The sequence below is a fragment of the Tachyglossus aculeatus genome, chromosome 20 (assembly GCF_015852505.1).
Source record: "Tachyglossus aculeatus isolate mTacAcu1 chromosome 20, mTacAcu1.pri, whole genome shotgun sequence".
NCBI lineage: Eukaryota > Metazoa > Chordata > Mammalia > Monotremata > Tachyglossidae > Tachyglossus > Tachyglossus aculeatus.
The window spans coordinates 4,406,486-4,426,148 of NC_052085.1; the positions used below are offsets into that span (position 1 = coordinate 4,406,486).

General features: G+C 43.1%; 1 protein-coding gene across 8 annotated transcripts in view; it reads left to right on the plus strand.

Annotated features, from left to right (window-relative positions):
- The window catches only part of FRY (FRY microtubule binding protein), a 305,032-nt gene that overhangs the window by 262,274 nt on the left and 23,095 nt on the right, over positions 1-19,663 (plus strand). For 6 of the 8 annotated variants that reach the window (XM_038761610.1, XM_038761611.1, XM_038761607.1 and 3 more), the window contains 11 exons: positions 1,562-1,749; positions 3,966-4,060; positions 5,903-6,501; positions 7,233-7,330; positions 7,686-7,856; positions 9,055-9,195; positions 10,021-10,200; positions 11,720-11,881; positions 13,039-13,113; positions 15,067-15,237; positions 19,075-19,083. In XM_038761610.1, the coding sequence (XP_038617538.1) occupies positions 1,562-1,749; positions 3,966-4,060; positions 5,903-6,501; positions 7,233-7,330; positions 7,686-7,856; positions 9,055-9,195; positions 10,021-10,200; positions 11,720-11,881; positions 13,039-13,113; positions 15,067-15,237; positions 19,075-19,083 (1,889 nt within the window). The remainder of the gene's footprint in view (positions 1-1,561; positions 1,750-3,965; positions 4,061-5,902; positions 6,502-7,232; positions 7,331-7,685; positions 7,857-9,054; positions 9,196-10,020; positions 10,201-11,719; positions 11,882-13,038; positions 13,114-15,066; positions 15,238-19,074; positions 19,084-19,663) is intronic. The other 2 variants (XM_038761606.1, XM_038761609.1) reach the window with 1 other exon arrangement.

Below are 19,663 nucleotides of genomic sequence, written 5' to 3' on the forward strand. Positions count from 1 at the left end.
ACGTTTGTGTTGCTGCAGTTATTTTATATAAATATAATATAGAGAGATTAATTCATTCAGTTGTATTTATTGATCACTTACTGTGTGCAGAGCACAGAGATATAGCACTTGCTGTGTGCAGAGATATAATATATGTTAAACATAATATATATATATATGTATATATCAGTAGATTCAGCCATATAGACAAAAAGGAAACGATGAAAGAAAACAAGAATTTTTTTTCAGCATCTTCATCAAATGTTTCGTAAATCCCCGAATTCCCCTGGCACTTTTCAGAAGTGGTAATGTTATAGTAGTCTTTATTGAGTGCCCCTGGTTGGAAAGCGCTCTCCTAAGAACAGAGAAAGTACAAAAGAATGATACCTTCCTTCCCCTCAGGTAGTTTACACTCTAATGGAGTAGATGCATAAAAATATTGACAGAGTTATCAAGATGAAATAATTGAATGTGCGACTGAATAAATGTATTGACAAACATGGTGAGGGTAGGTATACGTAAAATAAATTATAAGTCTTAGAGAAGATAAACAAACACCGTCCCGGCCTAGCTGAATTCTTCAATTTATGTATAAAGACAACATAATCTTAGAAAAGCATAGAAGGGAGATTATTTTTTTTTCTCGGGGCACAGGGCAGTAATGGCTGAAGTATTTTTAAATTGCATTTATTTCACCAAACATCACTTTTCTTTTTAGTGAACGCAGACAAGACTGCAACATATTTTCTGACCTTAAAAGGCCATAATCTAAATCAGTTTTCAGACATATTGAATTTCTTCTTCAAAAACCCCATGCCACAGTATCGGGTGACCATAATTTAGTGAAGGGAATTGCATATCAGTTTCATCTGGTGACATGATTTATATTGCCAACTCTAGAGGACGGAGGAAATGATTTTATAATTATCCACCTGATGCACATTATTTCTGAGACAAATGTAGAGTTAAAGGGCATCTCTCTGAAATCTTGAAACTGCTGCATTTTGTCACGGGTAGTTTCTGTTTTGAGGGTGAGGAGACTGTTCCTGATGGCAAGTAGAAACTGGGCTCTCACATTTTTGTTTCAGTAGCAAAAGATGTAGAAGAACTCATATGAGGAGCAGTTGAAGAACTTACAGTAGCTCTCATATATAATAATAATCAAGACTGTAATCAAGACAATTAGACTGTGGGCCCACTTTTGGGTAGGGACTGTCTCTATATGTTGCCAACTTGTACTTCCCAAGCGCTTAGTACAGTGCTCTGCACACAGTAAGCGCTCAATAAATAAGATTGATTGATTGGTTGATTAAATGCCTGTTCCATGCAGATCACAGATTTAGGTGTTAATAAAGTTCAATAGTAGTAAAAGCAAGATCCCTACCGTCAAGGAGTTTATAATCCAATGGGCATCAAATGGAAAGGAGCTACTTCTTTTTCTTCAGTTAAAGAAAATTTACTGGCACATATGTCTGTCTGGCTCAACCTTGCCTTATTAACCGCAAATCATCCCTCTTATCCCAGGAAAACCGAACAAGTTAAGAGTTTACTTTAGCCCTTGCCATTCTCTTTCTCTTCTTAGGTTTCCATCTGGAGCAGCATTTAAGTGAGGTTGCATTACAAACAGCACTTGCCAGCTCTTCGCGCCATTACGCCGGTCGCTCGTTCCAGATATTCAGGGCCCTAAAGCAGCCCCTTTCTGCCCACGCCCTGTCTGATCTTCTCTCAAGATTGGTGGAAGTCATAGGCGAGCATGGAGATGAAATTCAGGTAGGAGGAAAGAGTCCTGAGTTTTTCTTTTTCGGATATGGATACGTGAGATCTAGTGATTTTCCTTGTCCAGTCAGTCCCACTGTTGGGTAGGGACTGTCTCTATATGTTGCCAACTTGTACTTCCCAAGCGCTTAGTACAGTGCTCTGCACACAGTAAGCGCTTGATAAATACGATTGATGATGATGATGATGATGATATATATTGATTGTCTCCTATGTGCAGAGCAATGAACTAAGCACTTAGGAGAGCACAATAGAAGAGTAGACATGATCCCTTTGCTCTGTTTCACTCACTAGTGAGGAAACCACTAAAAATTGCAAATACGATTGATGTTGATGATGATGATGATGATGATGATTATCATAATAATAATTGTGGTGTTTGGTAAGTGTTTACTGTGTACCAAGCACTGTACTAAGCTTTGGGGAGACGTAAAGTAATTAAGCTGACACGGTCCCTGTCCCTAGTGAGGCTTACAGTCTAAGCAAGAGGAAGAACAGTTATAGAGTTATAGAACCATTCCCACTGGGGAATTAATAATAATAATAATAATAATAATGTTGGCATTTGTTAAGCGCTTACTATGTGCAAAGCACTGTTCTAAGCGCTGGGGAGGTTACAAGGTGATCAGGTTGTCCCACCGGGGGCTCACAGTCTCAGTCCCCATTTTCCAGATGAGGTAACTGAGGCACAGAGAAGTTAAGTGACTTGCCCAAAGTCACACAGCCGACAGTTGGCGGAGCCGGGATTTGAACCCATGACCTCTGACTCCAAAGCCCGGGCTCTTTCCGTTGAGCCACGCTTGTCTCCCTCCCCATCCCCCCCGCCTTACCTCCTTCCCCTCCCCACAGCACCTGTATATATGTATATATGTTTGCACGTATTTATTACTCTATTTATTTGTACATGTTTATTCTATTTATTTTATTTTGTTTATATGTTTTGTTTTGTTCTCTGTCTCCCCCTTCTAGACTGTGAGCCCACTGTTGGGTAGGGACCGTCTCTGTGTGTTGCCAGCTTGTACTTCCCAAGCGCTTAGGACAGTGCTCTGCACACAGTAAGCGCTCAATAAATACAATTGAATGAATTAATGAATGAATGAATGACTGTAAGAGGATTGTGGGCAGGGAATGTGCACACCAACTCTGTTATATTGTACTCTCCCAAGTGCTTGATACAGTGCTCTGCACACAGTAAGTGCTAAATATATTCATAATAATAATAATAATTACTAATTATGGTATTTGTTAAGCGCTACTATGTACTAAGCACTGTTCTAAGCACTGGGGTAGATACAAGGTGATCAGGTTGTCCCACGTGGGGCTCACAGTATTAATCCCCATTTTACAGATGAGATAACTGAGGCACAGAGAAGCGAAGTGGCTTGCCAAAGGTCACACAGCAGACAAGTGACAGATCCGGGATTAGTAACCATGTCCTCGGACTCCCGAGCCCGTGCTGTTGCCACTAAGCCATGCTGCTTCATTCATTCAATCGTATTTATTGAGCACTTACTGTGTGCAGAGCACTGTACTAAGCACTTGGAAAGTACAATTAAATAAACACAATTGATTGAGGTCTGTGCATGACAGTCCAAAAGCCATCTGAGAACTGTTGTCAGTTAGTACCAGTCTACACAGAACTTGTCTGCTGTGTGACCGTGGTCAGGCTATTTCCCTTCTCTGTGCCTCAGTTTCCTCAACTGTAAATAGGGTTTAAGACCGTGAGCGACATGGATTGGGTCCAATCTCATTAGCTTGTATCTACCTCAGTGCTTAGTACAGCGCCTGGCACATAGTAAACACTTAAATACCATTTAAAAATTGTATCTGCCTCAGTGCTTAGTACAGCGCCTGGCACATAGTAAGGACTTAAGTACCATTAACAAATGTTTTAAATTAAATTTTTTTTAAAAATGTTTTAAATTTAAAAATTTTTAATGGTATTTAAGTGCTCACTATGTGCCAGGTGCTGTACTAAGCACTGAGGTAGATACAAGCTAATGAGATTGGATTTTAATTGGACTGGATTTTTAATGCGATTAAAATTTTTTTAATTTTAATTAAAAATTAATTTTAATGCCTACCAGTGATGATCTGATCGTGTTTTCAGTAAAAAGCGGTGCCACAAATGAGCAATAAGTAATTTAATTACTTTTAAAATCCCGTGTGAGCATTTTGGTCCTGAAGTGGTGACTTTGTGTATTTGACAGGGTTATGTCATGGAAGCTCTTCTCACCTTGGAGGCAACTGTGGATAATCTGTCAGACTGCCTAAAGAACAGCGATCTGTTGACTGTTTTGTCTCGGTGAGAGCCTGTTTGGTAACTCTTGGAAATCAATTTCTCTGTCAGTCTCCTCAGCTATTTGTGATAAACCCGATGTCCCAAAACAAGTCCAGGGGACAAATCTGGAAGCTCGTCTGAGACAACAGTTGACATTCTTTAAAAAAAAACCCCAGCTTATAACCTGTCTTTCCACTTAATGCACCTTCTTGTGTTCGCTAGCCCCTTGCTACAGATAATTTGAGGATTCTGCATTCCATCTTTGTGGTTAATCTCATCTCAGTAATAATAATGATAACAATAATAATAATAATAATGGCATTTATTAAGTGCTTACTGTGTGCGAAGCACTGTTCGAAGCGCTGGACACTGTCATTGTGGGCTTTGGCCTGATATGGCCAATTTGTACTTCCCAAGCGCTTAGTACAGTGCTCTGCACATAGTAATCGACCAATAAATACGATTGATGATGATGATGATGATATGGAGTCTGGAAGCTTTTCATTGCACTCAACCTCGTTCTGCTTTTGAACGTAACATTTTTGTGGACTATGACTGAGTTCTTGGGTAGGAGGGTGGATACAAGCGCTTATCTCTAAAACCTGCAAACTAGCTGCAAATGTTAAAAAGTTCACCTTCGGCAGGGCTAACACAAAATTCTCATTCACCGATCCTCAACAATTGTATTCATTGAGCGCTTACTGTGTGCAGAGCACTGGACTAAGTGCTTGGGTGTGTACAATATAACAGACACGTTCCCTGTCCACAGCATGAGTAGTCATCTATAGGAGCTTGAGATGGGTGAATTCAGAACAAAAGAAATGAAATATTTTGTCACCCAGGGGGGTTGGAAATAAAGAGGATGCACCGCCACAGGAAATAATATTGGCTGGAAGTGTCGGGAGGTTTGAGAGGGGTGTGGAAAAATTCAGGGATGAAAGGTGCATGGTGGGTTACTAGAGGGAAAGATGGGATTGTAGAAGGACAAATTAGGGATTTTAGAAGGGGCATTCCTAACTATTAGGGTGGAAATCAAGGAGGAAAACTATCACAATGTTTCTATAAAATTAGACTCTGAGAGGCTTTTCCTTCTGGTGCTGCTTATCTGGGTGAGAGGAAGTAGGGGATGGCAGCCATGTTTGGTCAAAGGAAACTGCCTAGGTTGGGAGAACAAGGAGATACCAGGTGCCTAAAGCATCCCATTGCAATTGTTGGAGGAGACAGAATGCTGGGCTGGATGGACCATTGATCTATCCCAGAAATGGCATTCAATTTCCTATGCTATTACTGTCACTTGCCCTAGAGGACATTCCCACTACCACTCTTTTCCCGCTTGAGTCAAAACCCAAAAGTCCTTCAGCTTTCTCACTTTCCTCCCAGAAGTCCCTAGCTTTGGGATATCGTCCACCTCCTCTCCTAACTGGATATTGATGGCCTTTTGGGATTTGTTCCTCTTCATCCCCCCAGGCAGAATAAGTAGAGCTTGAATCCATGCCACCGTTAGACTAAGCACGTAATGCAGGAATGAGGTTCTCGGTAGTAAATAACATTCCAACCTCCGGATCTCCATAGGTCTGTGGCCAAATTCTCATTAGGTTTCCTGCCTCCTGGTTTGGTGTGCTTCCCGTTGGGCTTTAAGCACCTAATGCAGGAATGAGGTTCTCGGTAGTAAATAACGTTCCAGCCTCCGGATCTCCGTAGGTCTGTGGCCAAATTCTCATTAGGTTTCCTGCCTCCCGGTTTGGTGTTCTTCCCATTGGGCTTTATTGTCTCCCAGCGGAGTTGATTTGCTCTCAGGCATTTGCGTCCCCCCTGTTCATGCAGACGTCGCTTAGTATTTGGTGCATTCTTCTGCCTCCCGCCTAGGTCGTCATCCCCAGACCTGAGCTCGAGCGCAAAATTGACGGCCAACCGCAAGAGCACGGGCCAATTGAACGTGAACCCCGGGGTCGCCGGGGGCACCGCCGAACGCAGCAGGCATCAGAGGAGCTTCTCGGTGCCCAAGAAGTTTGGGGTCGCGGACCGGTCTTCGGACCCACCCCGCAGTGCCACTCTGGACAGGATTCAAGCTTGCACCCAGCAAGGTCTCTCCTCCAAAACCAGGAGCTCATCCTCCTTGAAAGACAGCCTGACGGACCCCTCCCACATCAATAATCCAACCAACCTGCTGGCCACCATCTTCTGGGTGGCCGTAGCTTTGATGGAATCGGACTTTGAATTTGAGTACCTGATGGCACTGAGGCTGCTGAACAAGCTGCTGGCTCACCTGCCCCTCGACAAGGCCGAAAACCGAGAGAAGCTAGAGAAGCTGCAGGGGCAGCTCAACTGGACCGATTTCTCTGGTTTGCAGCAGCTCCTGCTCAAAGGATTCACTTCTCTTACTACCACCGATCTCACCCTGCAGCTCTTCAGCTTGTTAACACCTGTTTCACGAGTGTCGATGGTGGATTCATCTCAAGCTATTGGTGTGTGCGTGTGTGTTTGTGTGTCTCTTTTTAATGGTATTTGTTCAGTGCTTACTATGTGCCAGGCACTATACTAAGCACTGGGGTAGATTATTATTATATTAATAATATAATAATGCCATTTGTTAAGTGCTTACTATGTGAAAAGCACTGTTCTAAGCGCTGGGGGGATACAAGGTGATCAAGTTGTCCCACGTGGGGCTCACAGTCTTAATCCCCATTTTACAGATGAGGTAACTGAGGCTCAGAGAAGTTAAGTGACTTGCCCAAGGTCACACAGCAGATATGTGGCGGAGCCGGAATTCGAACCCATGACCTCTGACTCCAAAGCCCAGGCTCTTTCCACTGAGCCACGCTGCTTCTTCTCTTCCATGTTCTTAGGGTTATCACTTTGACGTTTGGTGTGCATTTACAGGGTGATAGGTAATTTTTTTCCATTCTACTCTAAAAGTATTTCTAGATAATGGAGATTATGAGAGAAAGTTAGGGATTTTAGATGGCAAATTCATAACCACGAGGTTGGATGGCTCAAAGGGCAGCTATCACACGATTCTTCCAAGTGTTTTTATTTTCGGAACGGGTCATTGGTTTGATCCTCGATGGCATTTCATATGTTCTTAAGGAAGGCTGGCTGACTGTGTCCACATGATGAACTTCTTTTATTTTTGTTTCCATAATAGACTCGCCCCCCTAATGCTGCAAGAGAGTTAAACGTGTGTTTTCCTTCCCAGGTTTCCCACTAAATGTCTTGTGCCTCCTGCCTCATTTGATTCAGCATTTTGACAGTCCAAACCAATTTTGCAAAGATATAGCCGAAAGGATTGCTCAGGTATGGAATTACCCTACTATGGTTGTGCTGACTTAAATGAGCCCCTTGGCTCAGCGTCCGGATAAGCCAAGCTAGCCTGAAGGCAGCTGGACCTCAGGATTATGGAAACTGGAATTAAAATTATCTCCCGCTGTGCCAGTTATTAGGAAACTTGCCCTTTAAAGCATTATTGGCAGACTTCTGGAAGTGTGAAAAGAACTACTGAGAACTTGAAGGCTGATAAGAATGTATGCCCACCTGGAAATCTTTTGTTTAACCTGTCCATAAGGTTCCACCCAAGTCGAAATTCAGTTCTGTCCCTTCTTGTCCGAATCTGTCTGGATCCTAACCCAACTTGCTGCTCGTGTCTCCCTAGGTTTGTCTGGAAGAAAAGAATCCCAAGCTTTCCAACCTTGCCCACGTCATGACGCTGTATAAAACCCGTAGCTATACTCGAGATTGTGCAACTTGGGTCAATGTGGTGTGCCGCTACCTCCACGAAGCGTTTGCTGACATTACATTGAACATGGTCACCTATCTGGCGGAGGTGAGTGGCCTGTAAAATCCAAACTTCAAGGCAAAGTCTCTCTTTCTCTCTCTGATTCAGAATAACACATCTAAGACCCCCTGATTGAAGAGCGGGGAGAGTAGGGATCAAATCTACCAACTGTACTGTATTCTCCCAAGCACTAAGTATAGTGCTCTGCACAGAATAAACACTTAATAAGTACCATTGATTGACTGACTAGATGCCCTCAATCAATCAATCAATCACATTTATTGAGCTCTTACTGTGTGCCGAGCACTGTACTAAGCCCTTGGGAGAGTATATTACAACAGAGTTGGTAGACACATTCCCTGCCCACAATGAGCTCACGGTCTAGATGAGTTGATAGTCGTTAATGTAAATAAATAAATGACAGATATGGATAGAAGTGTACATATGCACTTAACTCTAAGTGCATGCTGCTTCCCGATCCTTGTGCATCCCTCCTACATCCATGGCAGCTTGATCTTGGAGTGTTAAAACACTGCCCACGTCACTGCCTGCGTGCCAGGGCCCTGAAGAACACTCTTGGCGGCCCAGTCCAAAGTGGGATGGGAAAGCAATAAAGTTGAGCAGCCCCTGGATGTACAGGCGGCGTGCCAGTGTCACAACTGCAGATCAGGTTCAGATGCAGAAGTAGTTGGGGGTGGGTTTCCCTGCAGACGTTTATTCCTTCTCACAATCAAACCCCTGCTTTGAGTGAGCTAGGCCTGAACCACGGGTTTTCCCCCAAGTAGGAACATGACGAACAAATCTTCTCCTAAATCACCGTTACAGTAGAAGAGTCCAGTTAGATGTGCATGTACCTTGGATTACTAAAAGGCTCTAGTCCAGACAAACCACCATTACCATGGTTGTTCGTGCAGCAGTTGCTGGGATCAACATTTCCAGTCAGCCAGGGCGGGATTTTGATGGAAAACTGATGATAGGAACTGGACCTGATAGACTGGCCTCTTTTCATGAGATGAAATCTGGGATGGCAGATCAAGGCCAAAGAAAACAGAATACTGTATTTCGTGCTCCGGAGTCAGAATAACCCTGGGAAAGTGAGCAATTGCCCCTTAGTCGACCGATCTGCTATCTAAAACCTCCAGCCCGCTGAGGAAGATTTCCACATTCCCGGTGTTAAAATGAAACCCTCATTTTTTTTTTCTCTGCAAAGCTAATCTACACTCCTTTTATACTCCTTGTCTCCTAGTTGCTAGAGAAGGGTCTTCCCAGTATGCAGCAGTCCCTCCTGCAGATGATTTACAGCCTTCTCAGTTATATGGACTTGTCAGGTGTTCCCATGAAGCAGTTTAACACGGAAGTGCTGAAGCCGATTGAAAAATATGTTCAGGTATGTGCTCCGGTCCCATTTCAGGTTGAGCTGGAATACGACAGTTTTTCTGGAACAGGAGAAACAGGAACAGTCAGAAAAGGCAATGTCAGCAGCGAAGTGGGGGAAGAAAGTGGCGGCCCGGAGGAATTTGGGGAAGGAGGGGTGAAAGGGTCAGTGGAAGATGGGGAACTAATCCTACCTCTTCCCAGGCCTCTGCCTTCCTTAGAGGAACTGACCCTAGGATGGCGGGTCCAACTCACCAAGAGGGACCAGGAGACACTGATTCTAGGAAGCTTTCTTAGCCACCGCCCCCCACAATTCTTCTCTTCCAAATTACCTCAGACCAATTCCTCCGTGACCTTCCAGCTGAATCTCAGATGCTGATTATTGGAAACCCTTGATCCGGATCTAAGAGAGCCTGATTCCAGTAGTAGCCAGTGTTGAATGAAGCAGAAGAAAATGTGATATTCCACCCTCCTCTCGATGTGAAATATGAATTTGTAGATGGAAAGGTCACTGCTGACCTCAGTTGTTCTATTTGGGCACAGAGGCTTGGTAGACAACTACCCTTTATATCTCAATTATAAAACTATCAAAGCTGCATATGTCTAGGCAAATCGGGATGGGATGTGGGAAAATATATCAGTGATATCAAAAAGACTGTCACAGAAAACTGTATTTTAGAGGATCTTCAAACAGTGGGCACTTTCCCTAGTTAATTATATATTTCTTGGAGAAAGATGTGCAGTCGGTAGAATTAAGTAGTATTAATTGTGGAAAATAACGCTGTGGTTTTTGTTGGGTTTCTTTTTTGTCGTCCTCCCCGTAACCCCCAACCATCAGAGTATTCACTGGCGAGAAGCTTTGAACATCTTGAAGCTAGTAGTTTCTCGATCTGCCAGTCTAGTCTTGCCTTCCTATCAGCACAGTGATATTTCAAAACTGGAAATACACCGAATTTGGAACAGCACATCTAAAGAGCTGCCAGGGAAAACCCTGGATTTCCACTTTGATATTTCAGAGGTATGTACTTGAACATATTTATCATAGCTCTTAGTTCAACATGAATTTTCAGATTCCAGGGTGAATACTGCATTCTGTTGGAAACAGCCCTTTGTACACCAGTCGATCGATCAGTGGCATTTATGGAGCGCTAACTGTGTGCAGAGCCCTGTACTAAGTGCTTGGGAGAGTACAGTACAGAGGTGGTAGACCCATTCCCTGCCCACAAGGAGCTTATAGTCTACAGGGCAAGACAGAAATTAATATGAATAAATAAATTAGGGTTAGGTACAAAAGTACTGTAACGAGACATTTCTTTAAAACGTTTAAAGCATTGGGCAGGGTATTGAAAAACCAAATCAAAGGCATTTTAACATTGTGAATATTTTTTATCAAGAGAGCATTCAGTTCACATCTTTTAGAGAGGACACTCTAAAACATATGCCTGAAGAAACATCACGCAAATAGAAAATTTAAGAAATATTTAGCTGACAAATTGGGCAGAATCATGGTTTTCAATCGCTCCCTGGAGGCCTGAAAGAGTCAGTGAAGCCTAACATTTTCAGTGCATTAGTTTTGTGGCCAAAATGACTTTATCTTTCGGATGGGTGGTAAATTTTGTCGCAGGTAAGGTTCGTATTCACATTGAGTTTATGGATCTTCGTATCCGTTTTCTAATTGTGAAAAGTCTGTTAGAAGAAAGATGGCTATTTAGGCCTTGGCTGAAAAGTTATTTCTGTTCCAAAAGGCCGGGAAGTGCAGCTCTGAGATGCACCAGTCGGCTGAGAGCCACCTGTCCTAGCTCCCCAGGGCAGTTCTAAAATGATTGGTGTCAAGCCCACTGTTGGGTAGGGACTGTCTCTATATGTTGCCAATTTGTACTTCCCAAGCGCTTAGTACAGTGCTCTACACATAGTAAGCGCTCAATAAATACGATTGATGATGATAATTATCAGTCTGTTCCTCTTGACCTGCCCTGACAAAAGGTAGAATTAAACACCTCCCCCTCCAGCAAGCACACCTGAGCCCTCAATCAGCTGGAGGATTGCATTTACAGCTAGTGTGAAGAGTTGAGGAGGAATGGGCTCTACAAAGCCACCAAACCCCTGAGGTTGTCAGTCAGAATATCTGAGGAGCCCAGACACATAATTAAAGCCAATCATCCTCTTTGGTTTTTGTTAAGTAACTTTGTCTTCCATAGAATTGAAGATGTTTAATTGCTTGGTGGGTGAATTTTCTCCTCACAGCCATCTAACTAACTGGATACTGTTGGGCTGTTTCATTTTTTATTTTGATCAATCAATCAATCAATCGTATTGAGCGCTTACTGTGTGCAGAGCACTACACTAAGCGCTTGGGAAGTACAAGTTGGCAACATATAGAGACGGTCCCTACCCAAGCGTGGACTCACAGTCTAGAAGGATTTTAATGCCCTTCACTATTTATCACTGCTCTTTGGAAAAGAGCCATCAGGTTTACCTTCGGCCGGATGGGCTTCCTTATGTAATAGAGGGATGGGTTTCTTTGCATTTTTCTCCAGACCCCAATCATTGGCAGGCGATATGATGATCTGCAGAGTTCTTCCGGCCGGGACGGGAAACCTAGAGCAATGGCAGTCACCCGCAGCACTTCCTCCACCTCATCAGGCTCCAACTCCAATGTCCTCGTTCCTGTCAGCTGGAAGAGGCCCCAGTACTCTCAGGTAGTTCTCTGTGGGTCTCTTGGAGGGAGGCCAAAGTTGGCAGAGCCTGCTTTTCAGGCCCTTTTGGGGTTGGAACGGTAATCAAAGGGTATTGAAGAAGAAGGAGTGGGATCCAGACCGGACAGGAGGATGAGTTCTGTCATGAGCACTTTTGACAGCAGCCTCTAGAGCAGAGGAATAAAGGATACCTAACAGAGAAGCAGCGGTCTAGTGGTTAGAACACCACCCTGGGAGTCAGCACTTGGATTCTAATCCTGGCTCCACCTCTTGTCTGCTTTGTCACCTTGGGCAAGTCACTTAATTTCTCTGTGCCTCAGTTCCCGCATCTGTAAAATGGGGATTAAGACTGAGAGCCCCCATGTGGGACATGGGCTGTGTCTTACCTGATTAGCATGTCTCACCCCCAGCACTTAGTACTGTGCCTGGCACGTACTCCTCACCCCTGTCACTGACCCTAAGTAGATTTTACAGTTAATAGCCTGCCTCCCTGCTCCCAACCTCCCCGCCCCCCAAAAGTGAGGATGAAAACATGCCGTATTCTGAGTTTCTGAACAAAAATGTGCTTGTTCTCCCACCAGGAAGAGGTATTCCAGATGGTATTGTACACAGGGGAATCTAGATCAAATTCTAGTACAAAAAGTCTCCATTTAAAGAAAACAGGAAGGTTGCTGTAAAATCATTTCCTGCGATAGCTAAGGTGTTGAAGGCATTTGTCACTGGTTTTTGCTCTACAACTTGCTAACCTGCCTCACTGGCAGAGAGAAACCAAGTAATGACCTCAGGGAACTGGAAGTGTTCAGAGGAAAACCTCGGGATCTGGAAAACAAGGCCCTTGAGGAAAGGTTAAGGGAACTGGGATTATTTATCTTAAAAAAGCAAAAGCTGCAAGGGGTTTAATGTGTACAGAAAGGTTTGTCTTACAGAGGATCGCAAACTACTCTCTTCTGCTTTCAGTTAGAGGAGAGGGGAAATTAGCTTAAGCTACAGCATAAGGGATTTATGTCAGAAAGAAAATTTTAACAGTGGAAGTTTAGGTTTTTAGAGTGGGGGGGGGGGTCTTTAAAGATGGGATAGATGATTTTTCATGTAGGATGGTTTAGGGGTAATCCTACCCTAAGATTCTAGATTTTTAAAAAGAGAATTTTCTTGTTTTTCAGAAAAGGACAAAGGAGAAGTTGGTGCATGTTCTTACCCTGTGTGGCCAAGAAGTGGGCTTAAGCAAAAACCCTTCAGTAAGTCATACTGTGTGTCTAGTTGGGTGTAATTTGGTTTTGTGAGAATTTGGTGGGGCTAATTTACTACTGTGGTCTCTGCATCTGGGTCCAGGAGAAAGAGAAATCCTTAAGACTTGGGGAAGGGAAAAAATGTAAAAAAAAAAACAAAATCATCTTCCTCCTTTTCACTGCAATTTAGCAAATAACTGCATCCCCTTTTCTCCCCAGCTCTAGGGCCAGTTTCCTTCCCTGTGCTCTGATTGTTGAGCGCCTTCCTGATGGGTAGGCAGCAGGAATTAGGTAGGCAGTGGTTTATGAGATCACAAGCCGATAGCTGCCATCAGAGCAGCTTTTGCTACTTTTGTAGAATTATCTACTTGACCAGGCCTTTGCAAGGAAATTCTTATTCTAAACGCTGTTCCTTTTCTCAAGGTTTCAACTCTGTCATATTATGCTCTTGATTGGTGAGCAAAGTAGAGCCTGGCAATTAGTTTAAACAACCTACTGGCCCTGTGAGAGCTGATTTTTTTCACCCAAGGTACAAACCATTATTGTGTTGACCTGCATTGGCCAACCGTGAACAACAGGAAATACCAGCTTTTCGTGGTATGCCGATCTCCTTCGTGTCACAAAGTCATCCACATATGGGTCCACAGGGCACAGAGAGCTAAATCATTTTCCAAGGAGAATGAAGCTCAGCCAATCAGTTTTCAGAATAGCTATTGCTAAAATCCCCAGAATGATCGTGCTCATGTAAAAATCAATGATTTGGGATCGTAGCTAACATAATTCAAGCCGACCTACAGATCTTAGCTAAATTAATTTAGAGGAAATACATCTCTCAAACAGCCAATGCCTTTTGACGGGCTCTTCTGTATTCTGTTGACACCATCACTCATCACACTCTGGATTTTGATTTCTACTTCATTATTACTGATTCCAATTTGTTGTTGTTGCTCTCTCCTAGGAGTTTAAACTCTAGGATTTTAGCTCCATGAGACTTTATCAGGAGTAGTTTGTATTTCCGCATTATGGCTTTGATCCAAGTTGTTCAGAGTTCTTCACAAGGAGGGAGACTACACAAACTAATGGAGAGAGCGAGGATTTTTTTTTTTTTAAATTAACTCCTGATCTTGTTCATCCCTGCTTAAGTGACCCTAGGGAACGCGCCATCCATTAATTGCCCCCTTTGCAAAACTGAGATCACGTTTACCATATACCCATCTCACAGGAATATGATGTGACTTAATGAGGAGATAGATAAGTGCCTTAAATTCTTCAGAAGAAAAGTCCTTTAAGAAAACCCCGATTTAGGGATCCCTCAGCTTCTGTGGCAGAAGTCTCTACTAGCTGCCGTGAAGAGATCTGCTTTTAGGATAGTCTTGAAAAAAGGCACTTGCATATAATGCCTAGGATTATGCCCACAATAATGGCAATATCCCTATTCGGTGGTGTTATGAAAAGGATATAGGAGCATTTATATACATATATGCCTATATATGTATATTCAGTCAGGGAGCAATCTTAACACATTTTTGTAGGTTGATGTATCTTTTGGCAAATTTGAAAGGTTATGTTAAAAACGCTTGTACTATGAGTGCTTCATTTATGGGTCAAACCCGGTGCTCTTGAAGTTTACTCCTCCAGTAATGGACCTGGAGAACACAGTGGCTCTTTGGATTTCATTGCCATAAATATAAACATGTAGGCAACATCCAATTTTCAACCATTAGGAGGGAGCCGTTTGACTCCTGGACAAGTCCTTACAGCATGAAGTTGCGTCTTTGCATGAGTTTAATCTTAAGGCACCTGTCCAACATAAATAATAGAAGAGCATTCTAAAAATACCCTCTCAAGGAATTAGGTGTGGACTGGAAATACAGTCTTCTGAATATCCAAATACAGCTTTTAGTATCCGAAACTACTGGAGGGAGAAGAGTTTTACAAAAGGGGACTCTTTTTGAATTATAGGTCATTTTTTCCTCGTGTGGCGATTTGGAATTGCTCGAGCACCAGACCAGCTTGGTGGCTTCCGAAGACGGCACAAGGGAACAAGAGAACATGGATGACACGAACAGTGAACAGCAATTCAGAGTCTTTAGAGACTTCGATTTCCTAGACGTGGAGCTGGAAGATGGAGAGGTATGGTATATTTGCTCTCTGGGAGTGATCTTGCTTCTGCTTTGTACTCTGGCTTAAAGGCACGGGTAGCTTAATCTCCTCAACTCCTTAACAGTGAGTTCTTTATAGCGAGGAAGTTGGGCTCGGAAACTGTAAACTGAACTTTGAATCAGCTTAATTCACAGAGCTGGTGGAACAGGGAGGCATTGGCCAAGGGTACCACGCCCTTCCTGTCTGACACTGCCTGATGCCAAGCTCGTACCAACTGAAGGCCGCTGTAGCTCTAATGACCAGCAGAGATTGAGCCCGTGCGGCATAAAGGTGAATGATTTGAAAAGAAAAGTTTGAAAACCTGAAGTTTCCAAGCTTGTTTCCAAGCTTGTTCCCAGGAATTCAAAGAGATGCCAAAGAAAAAAACTTCAAGTGCTTTAAAAAGGAGGCCTGGGGGCGTTGAGGGGAAACAGTTGTTCAGAGCAGCTCCCAGAATGCTGAATGTTTGCTTACCTGCTGAAACATGAGTTGGAGACCCTCGGGGTGGCTGAGTTTTTTCCCTGGCTAGAGGTGATGAAATCATTGAGGCTTTTAAAAAGCGGAAGAGTTGCCAGGGATCTTGGCCTGCTTCAGGGGCTGCTGTCAGCTTTCTAATCCAGCGAGTCCCCTAGAAAGGCCTGCCTGCTTTCAGGTCCCAGCAGGTAAAGAGCGTTTCAGTTCACCTGCGAAGGTGAACGCTCCAACGGTCGAATGCTTTCCAGGGTGAGTCAGACTTTTGAAGTCAGGGAGTGCTCTGGAGGGTATGGGGGCAGAGTGGGCTTTTTTTCTTTTTGGAGTTTATTCAGTAATGGCTCATACCAGCCAGGAGGCCTCCTTTACTGCTTCCTGAGGAGGAAAGGTTTGCAAGCTCTGCTGTACATGGCTCTGGTGTTGATACATTAGAAATAGTCAACATCTGCACCAGTGTTGTCTGTTTTTCCCTGTGCAGTTTGGGATTGTTGGACTACTAGGGTTTGAGGCTTATCCTGTAAGGCCCATAGCTTACACACACCACACACACACCACACACACACACACACACACCACCCCCTCCCCCAACACACAAACCCACTCACTCTTACTGTGGAATTGGGAAAAAATTTTCAGAGAGGAACCTGTCCCTGGTATAGGGGAGAATTATTCCATACTCTTAGTTTTGTCCCCAGGAAGACCTACCCAGGGAACTTACCTCAGGAAGCTCTGCCCAAGTTAAGTTTGTGGATTTCTGACATTTGTTAAGGGCTTCAGTCCACTGCCGCATCCAGAGAGCAAATAAGTCGGTTAATAATGCCGTGATTCATTGAGCATATCCATAGGATGCAATACACTGTGTCGTAAGTAGTTGGAAAAGTACGGCACAGAGAAGTGGCATGCTCTTCCCTGCTCACAAGAAGCTTACACTCTCACAGACTCCATCAGCTCACCAGGTCATGTCGCTGCTACGAATTCCGTACAGCCCCCACCTCCCTTATTCCTCAGCACTGGATTTGTCTCACTGATTACTATTGTCTTGTTATTGGGGAAAAAGAGCTGGCCTCTTTAAAGCCCTCCAATGAGGGTCAGACGATTTCATTTTTGATCCATATGGCTCGAGGGGCAGTAGGAGCTCTGGTTGTGATATAGAGTTGTCCTTCCTGATTTTTCTAGAACAGACTCTTCTTATCTCATTGTATTTATGGGAACCAATAGCCCTTCTCTGTGTCTTCAGAAACCCTAATGGCAGCAGTAAACCTTGAGGTATAGATTCCATTGATTCTTTTAAGGAGGGAATGGGAAAAGGCATTAATGCTGTCTCCAGTTATTTTAAGAACCAACTTCTCTGCCAAGTACCAACGGCGATCAAAGTGTTCTAACTGGAGGGCCGCTTTATGCCGAGATGAAGTTATGGTTTTAATTGGCAAGTTCCACTTTTCTGTAGGTACTGGAAACCAGCACACTTGGGTGGTTGGTCAACAATTCAAGCACAGTCACAGAAAAATCTGTTTAAGGACTCCAGAGCCAGGGTCATATGTTTTGATCATTCAAATAACCTACCCTAGTCAGAGAAATTATTTTTTTATGGTGTTTGTTGAGTGCTTACTATGTGCCAGGCACTGTACTAAGTGCTGGGGTAGATAAAAGCTGATTAGGTTGGACACAGCCCATGTCCCACATGGGGCTCACAGTCTTAATCCCCATTTTACAGATGAGGTAACTGAGGCACAGAGAAGTGAAGTGACTTGCCCGAGGTCATACAGCAGACAAGAGGCTGAGTCTGGATTAGAACCCAGGTCCTTCTGATTCCGAGGCCCGTGCTCTGTCCACTAGGTCACACTGCTTCTCTGTACAGAACGTCATATGGCAGTGTTTCTAATTATTCAAGGCTGGATTAGATTCTCAATCTTGGTTACCAATTCATTCTTTACTCACAGATTGAAATTTAAGAATTGCTTAAATTAAATTAACTAATTGCAGTAGCATTGAGAGGAAACCTCTGGAACGAACCAAGGAAAAAATTTTGAGGGTGGCATATCGTAAATAATTATTTAACATTTTTTATTGCAAAGCAAGAGTTTCAAACAATTTGGGAACATCAAGCTCCATTTAATCTTTAGTGCTATAACAGGAAGGAAAAGATGAGAAGTCAATATCTGAAAACAAAAATAATTCTCCACTGTATTTTTTGCAGCTTATTAAATATTGAACAAGTCATCTTATTTTTAAAAATCAGTGTTTCTTTCAACCTTAAATGATGGTGGTGGTGGTGGTGGTGGTGGTAGTATTAGTAATCGGATTTATTAAGCCCTTACTCTCTGGAGAGCACTGTACTAAACCCTGGAGTATTAAGATGAAAATTAGTCTTCAAGGGGCTCACGTTCTAAGAATAAGACAGACACAAGGAAAGGTGAAACTATAAGAAATAGAAAAATAACATAAAAAGGTAAGGATAAATATCAAAGGAATTACAGTTTCATGCTCCTTTCCAGGCAGGCAGGGCTGATCAGAATCCAACATTCACAACAGCCTCAAGAAACCCGATCCCAAAGTCCTATAGGGATAATTGTAGGAAAATAATGGTTAGATGTAAAACTATTGTGTTCTGGTACATCGGGGACTTTGAGTATAACTTCTTTTTTTGCTGATTCCGTTAGATTGAAAGGGGATTATTTAATGTAGACTTCTAACTAATGGAGAGTTGCTCATAGCCGGACTTGAGAGAGATCCAATGCTCAGGAGTTGCTGACATGTACCACTCATCTTTGATGACTCGATCGAGAGATTTCTGATCAGTTAGTTGAAAAATATCACAGAGCAATTAACTTCTCTAGTTCATTCCCCTGCCAAAGGTTTGGACTGGACTCCAATTGTTTGATTTTTTTTTTTTTAAGGGAAAGACTTTAAGGAGTTACAGGGGCTATCATGTTTACGCTCCGGGATAGAGTCAGACTGTGAACTATGAACATTCCAAACCCCGGAAAGACTGGGATGGAATGGTGAATTCTCTCACCATTCAACATTTAGACGTGCTGAACAAAATAGTGCAGGAACATCCAAATTGATCTCCGCTGAGGAAAACAATTCTAAAAATTGGCACTATTTTCTCAACAATGGTCCCTCACAGGTTATGACTTTGGGGATGTTTCATTTCAGCTGTTGCTTCAAGGGTTGGTATGTTGGGGTTTTTTTGTCTGCTCACTGGAATGAGGCTGTAGAAGTAAATCTTTCTGGAACTGTTTGTAGTCGGGGTAATACTAGGATGAATGCTCTTTTAGTTTTCTGGTATCTTCAATATAATCATTTTAAATAGATCTTTTATTTGTTTTTCTATCCGTTCTATCTGCTATCCAGGAACTCCAGGTAAGATAATGCTATTTTTAACTCCGATACGCTCATAGATGTATCATTACGGACATATAACAATATAATTGCTTTTTCCTCCCTTTCAGTTTGTGTGTTGTGAACAAAGGGGGCTTCCGTGGCTGCCGTGTTGCCAAAATACTTTCTGAAGTTTAGAGGCATTGAGATATTTTGTTTGTATAACTTACTATGTGCCAAGTCTCCAAAATTCACGTTCGTAGCTCTTTGGGGAACAGCAGTTTCCAAAGGGGTGCTACTGCCCACACTTGATGTCTAGTATGAGAGGAAGGATCTTTAAACATTTTTAGTTAGGTGTTCACTAATCTCCCGGAATTCTTGGTTAGTAGGGGAATCTGGTCACTTGTTTCATCCAGTTGTCCTGTAACACCTGGATCACATTCTCCGAGAATCCACGTTAAGGAAAATTAGCCCTTCTGCACTCTCCCCATGTCCAACCCGAAACCGCAGCATACTACATCCCACGGGGTCGAGCTGTTGGACGAAAGAGAAGCCGCGCAGCCTCTGGACAGAGCGTGATCCTGGGAGTCAGAAGGACCTGGATTCTAATCCCGGCTCCACC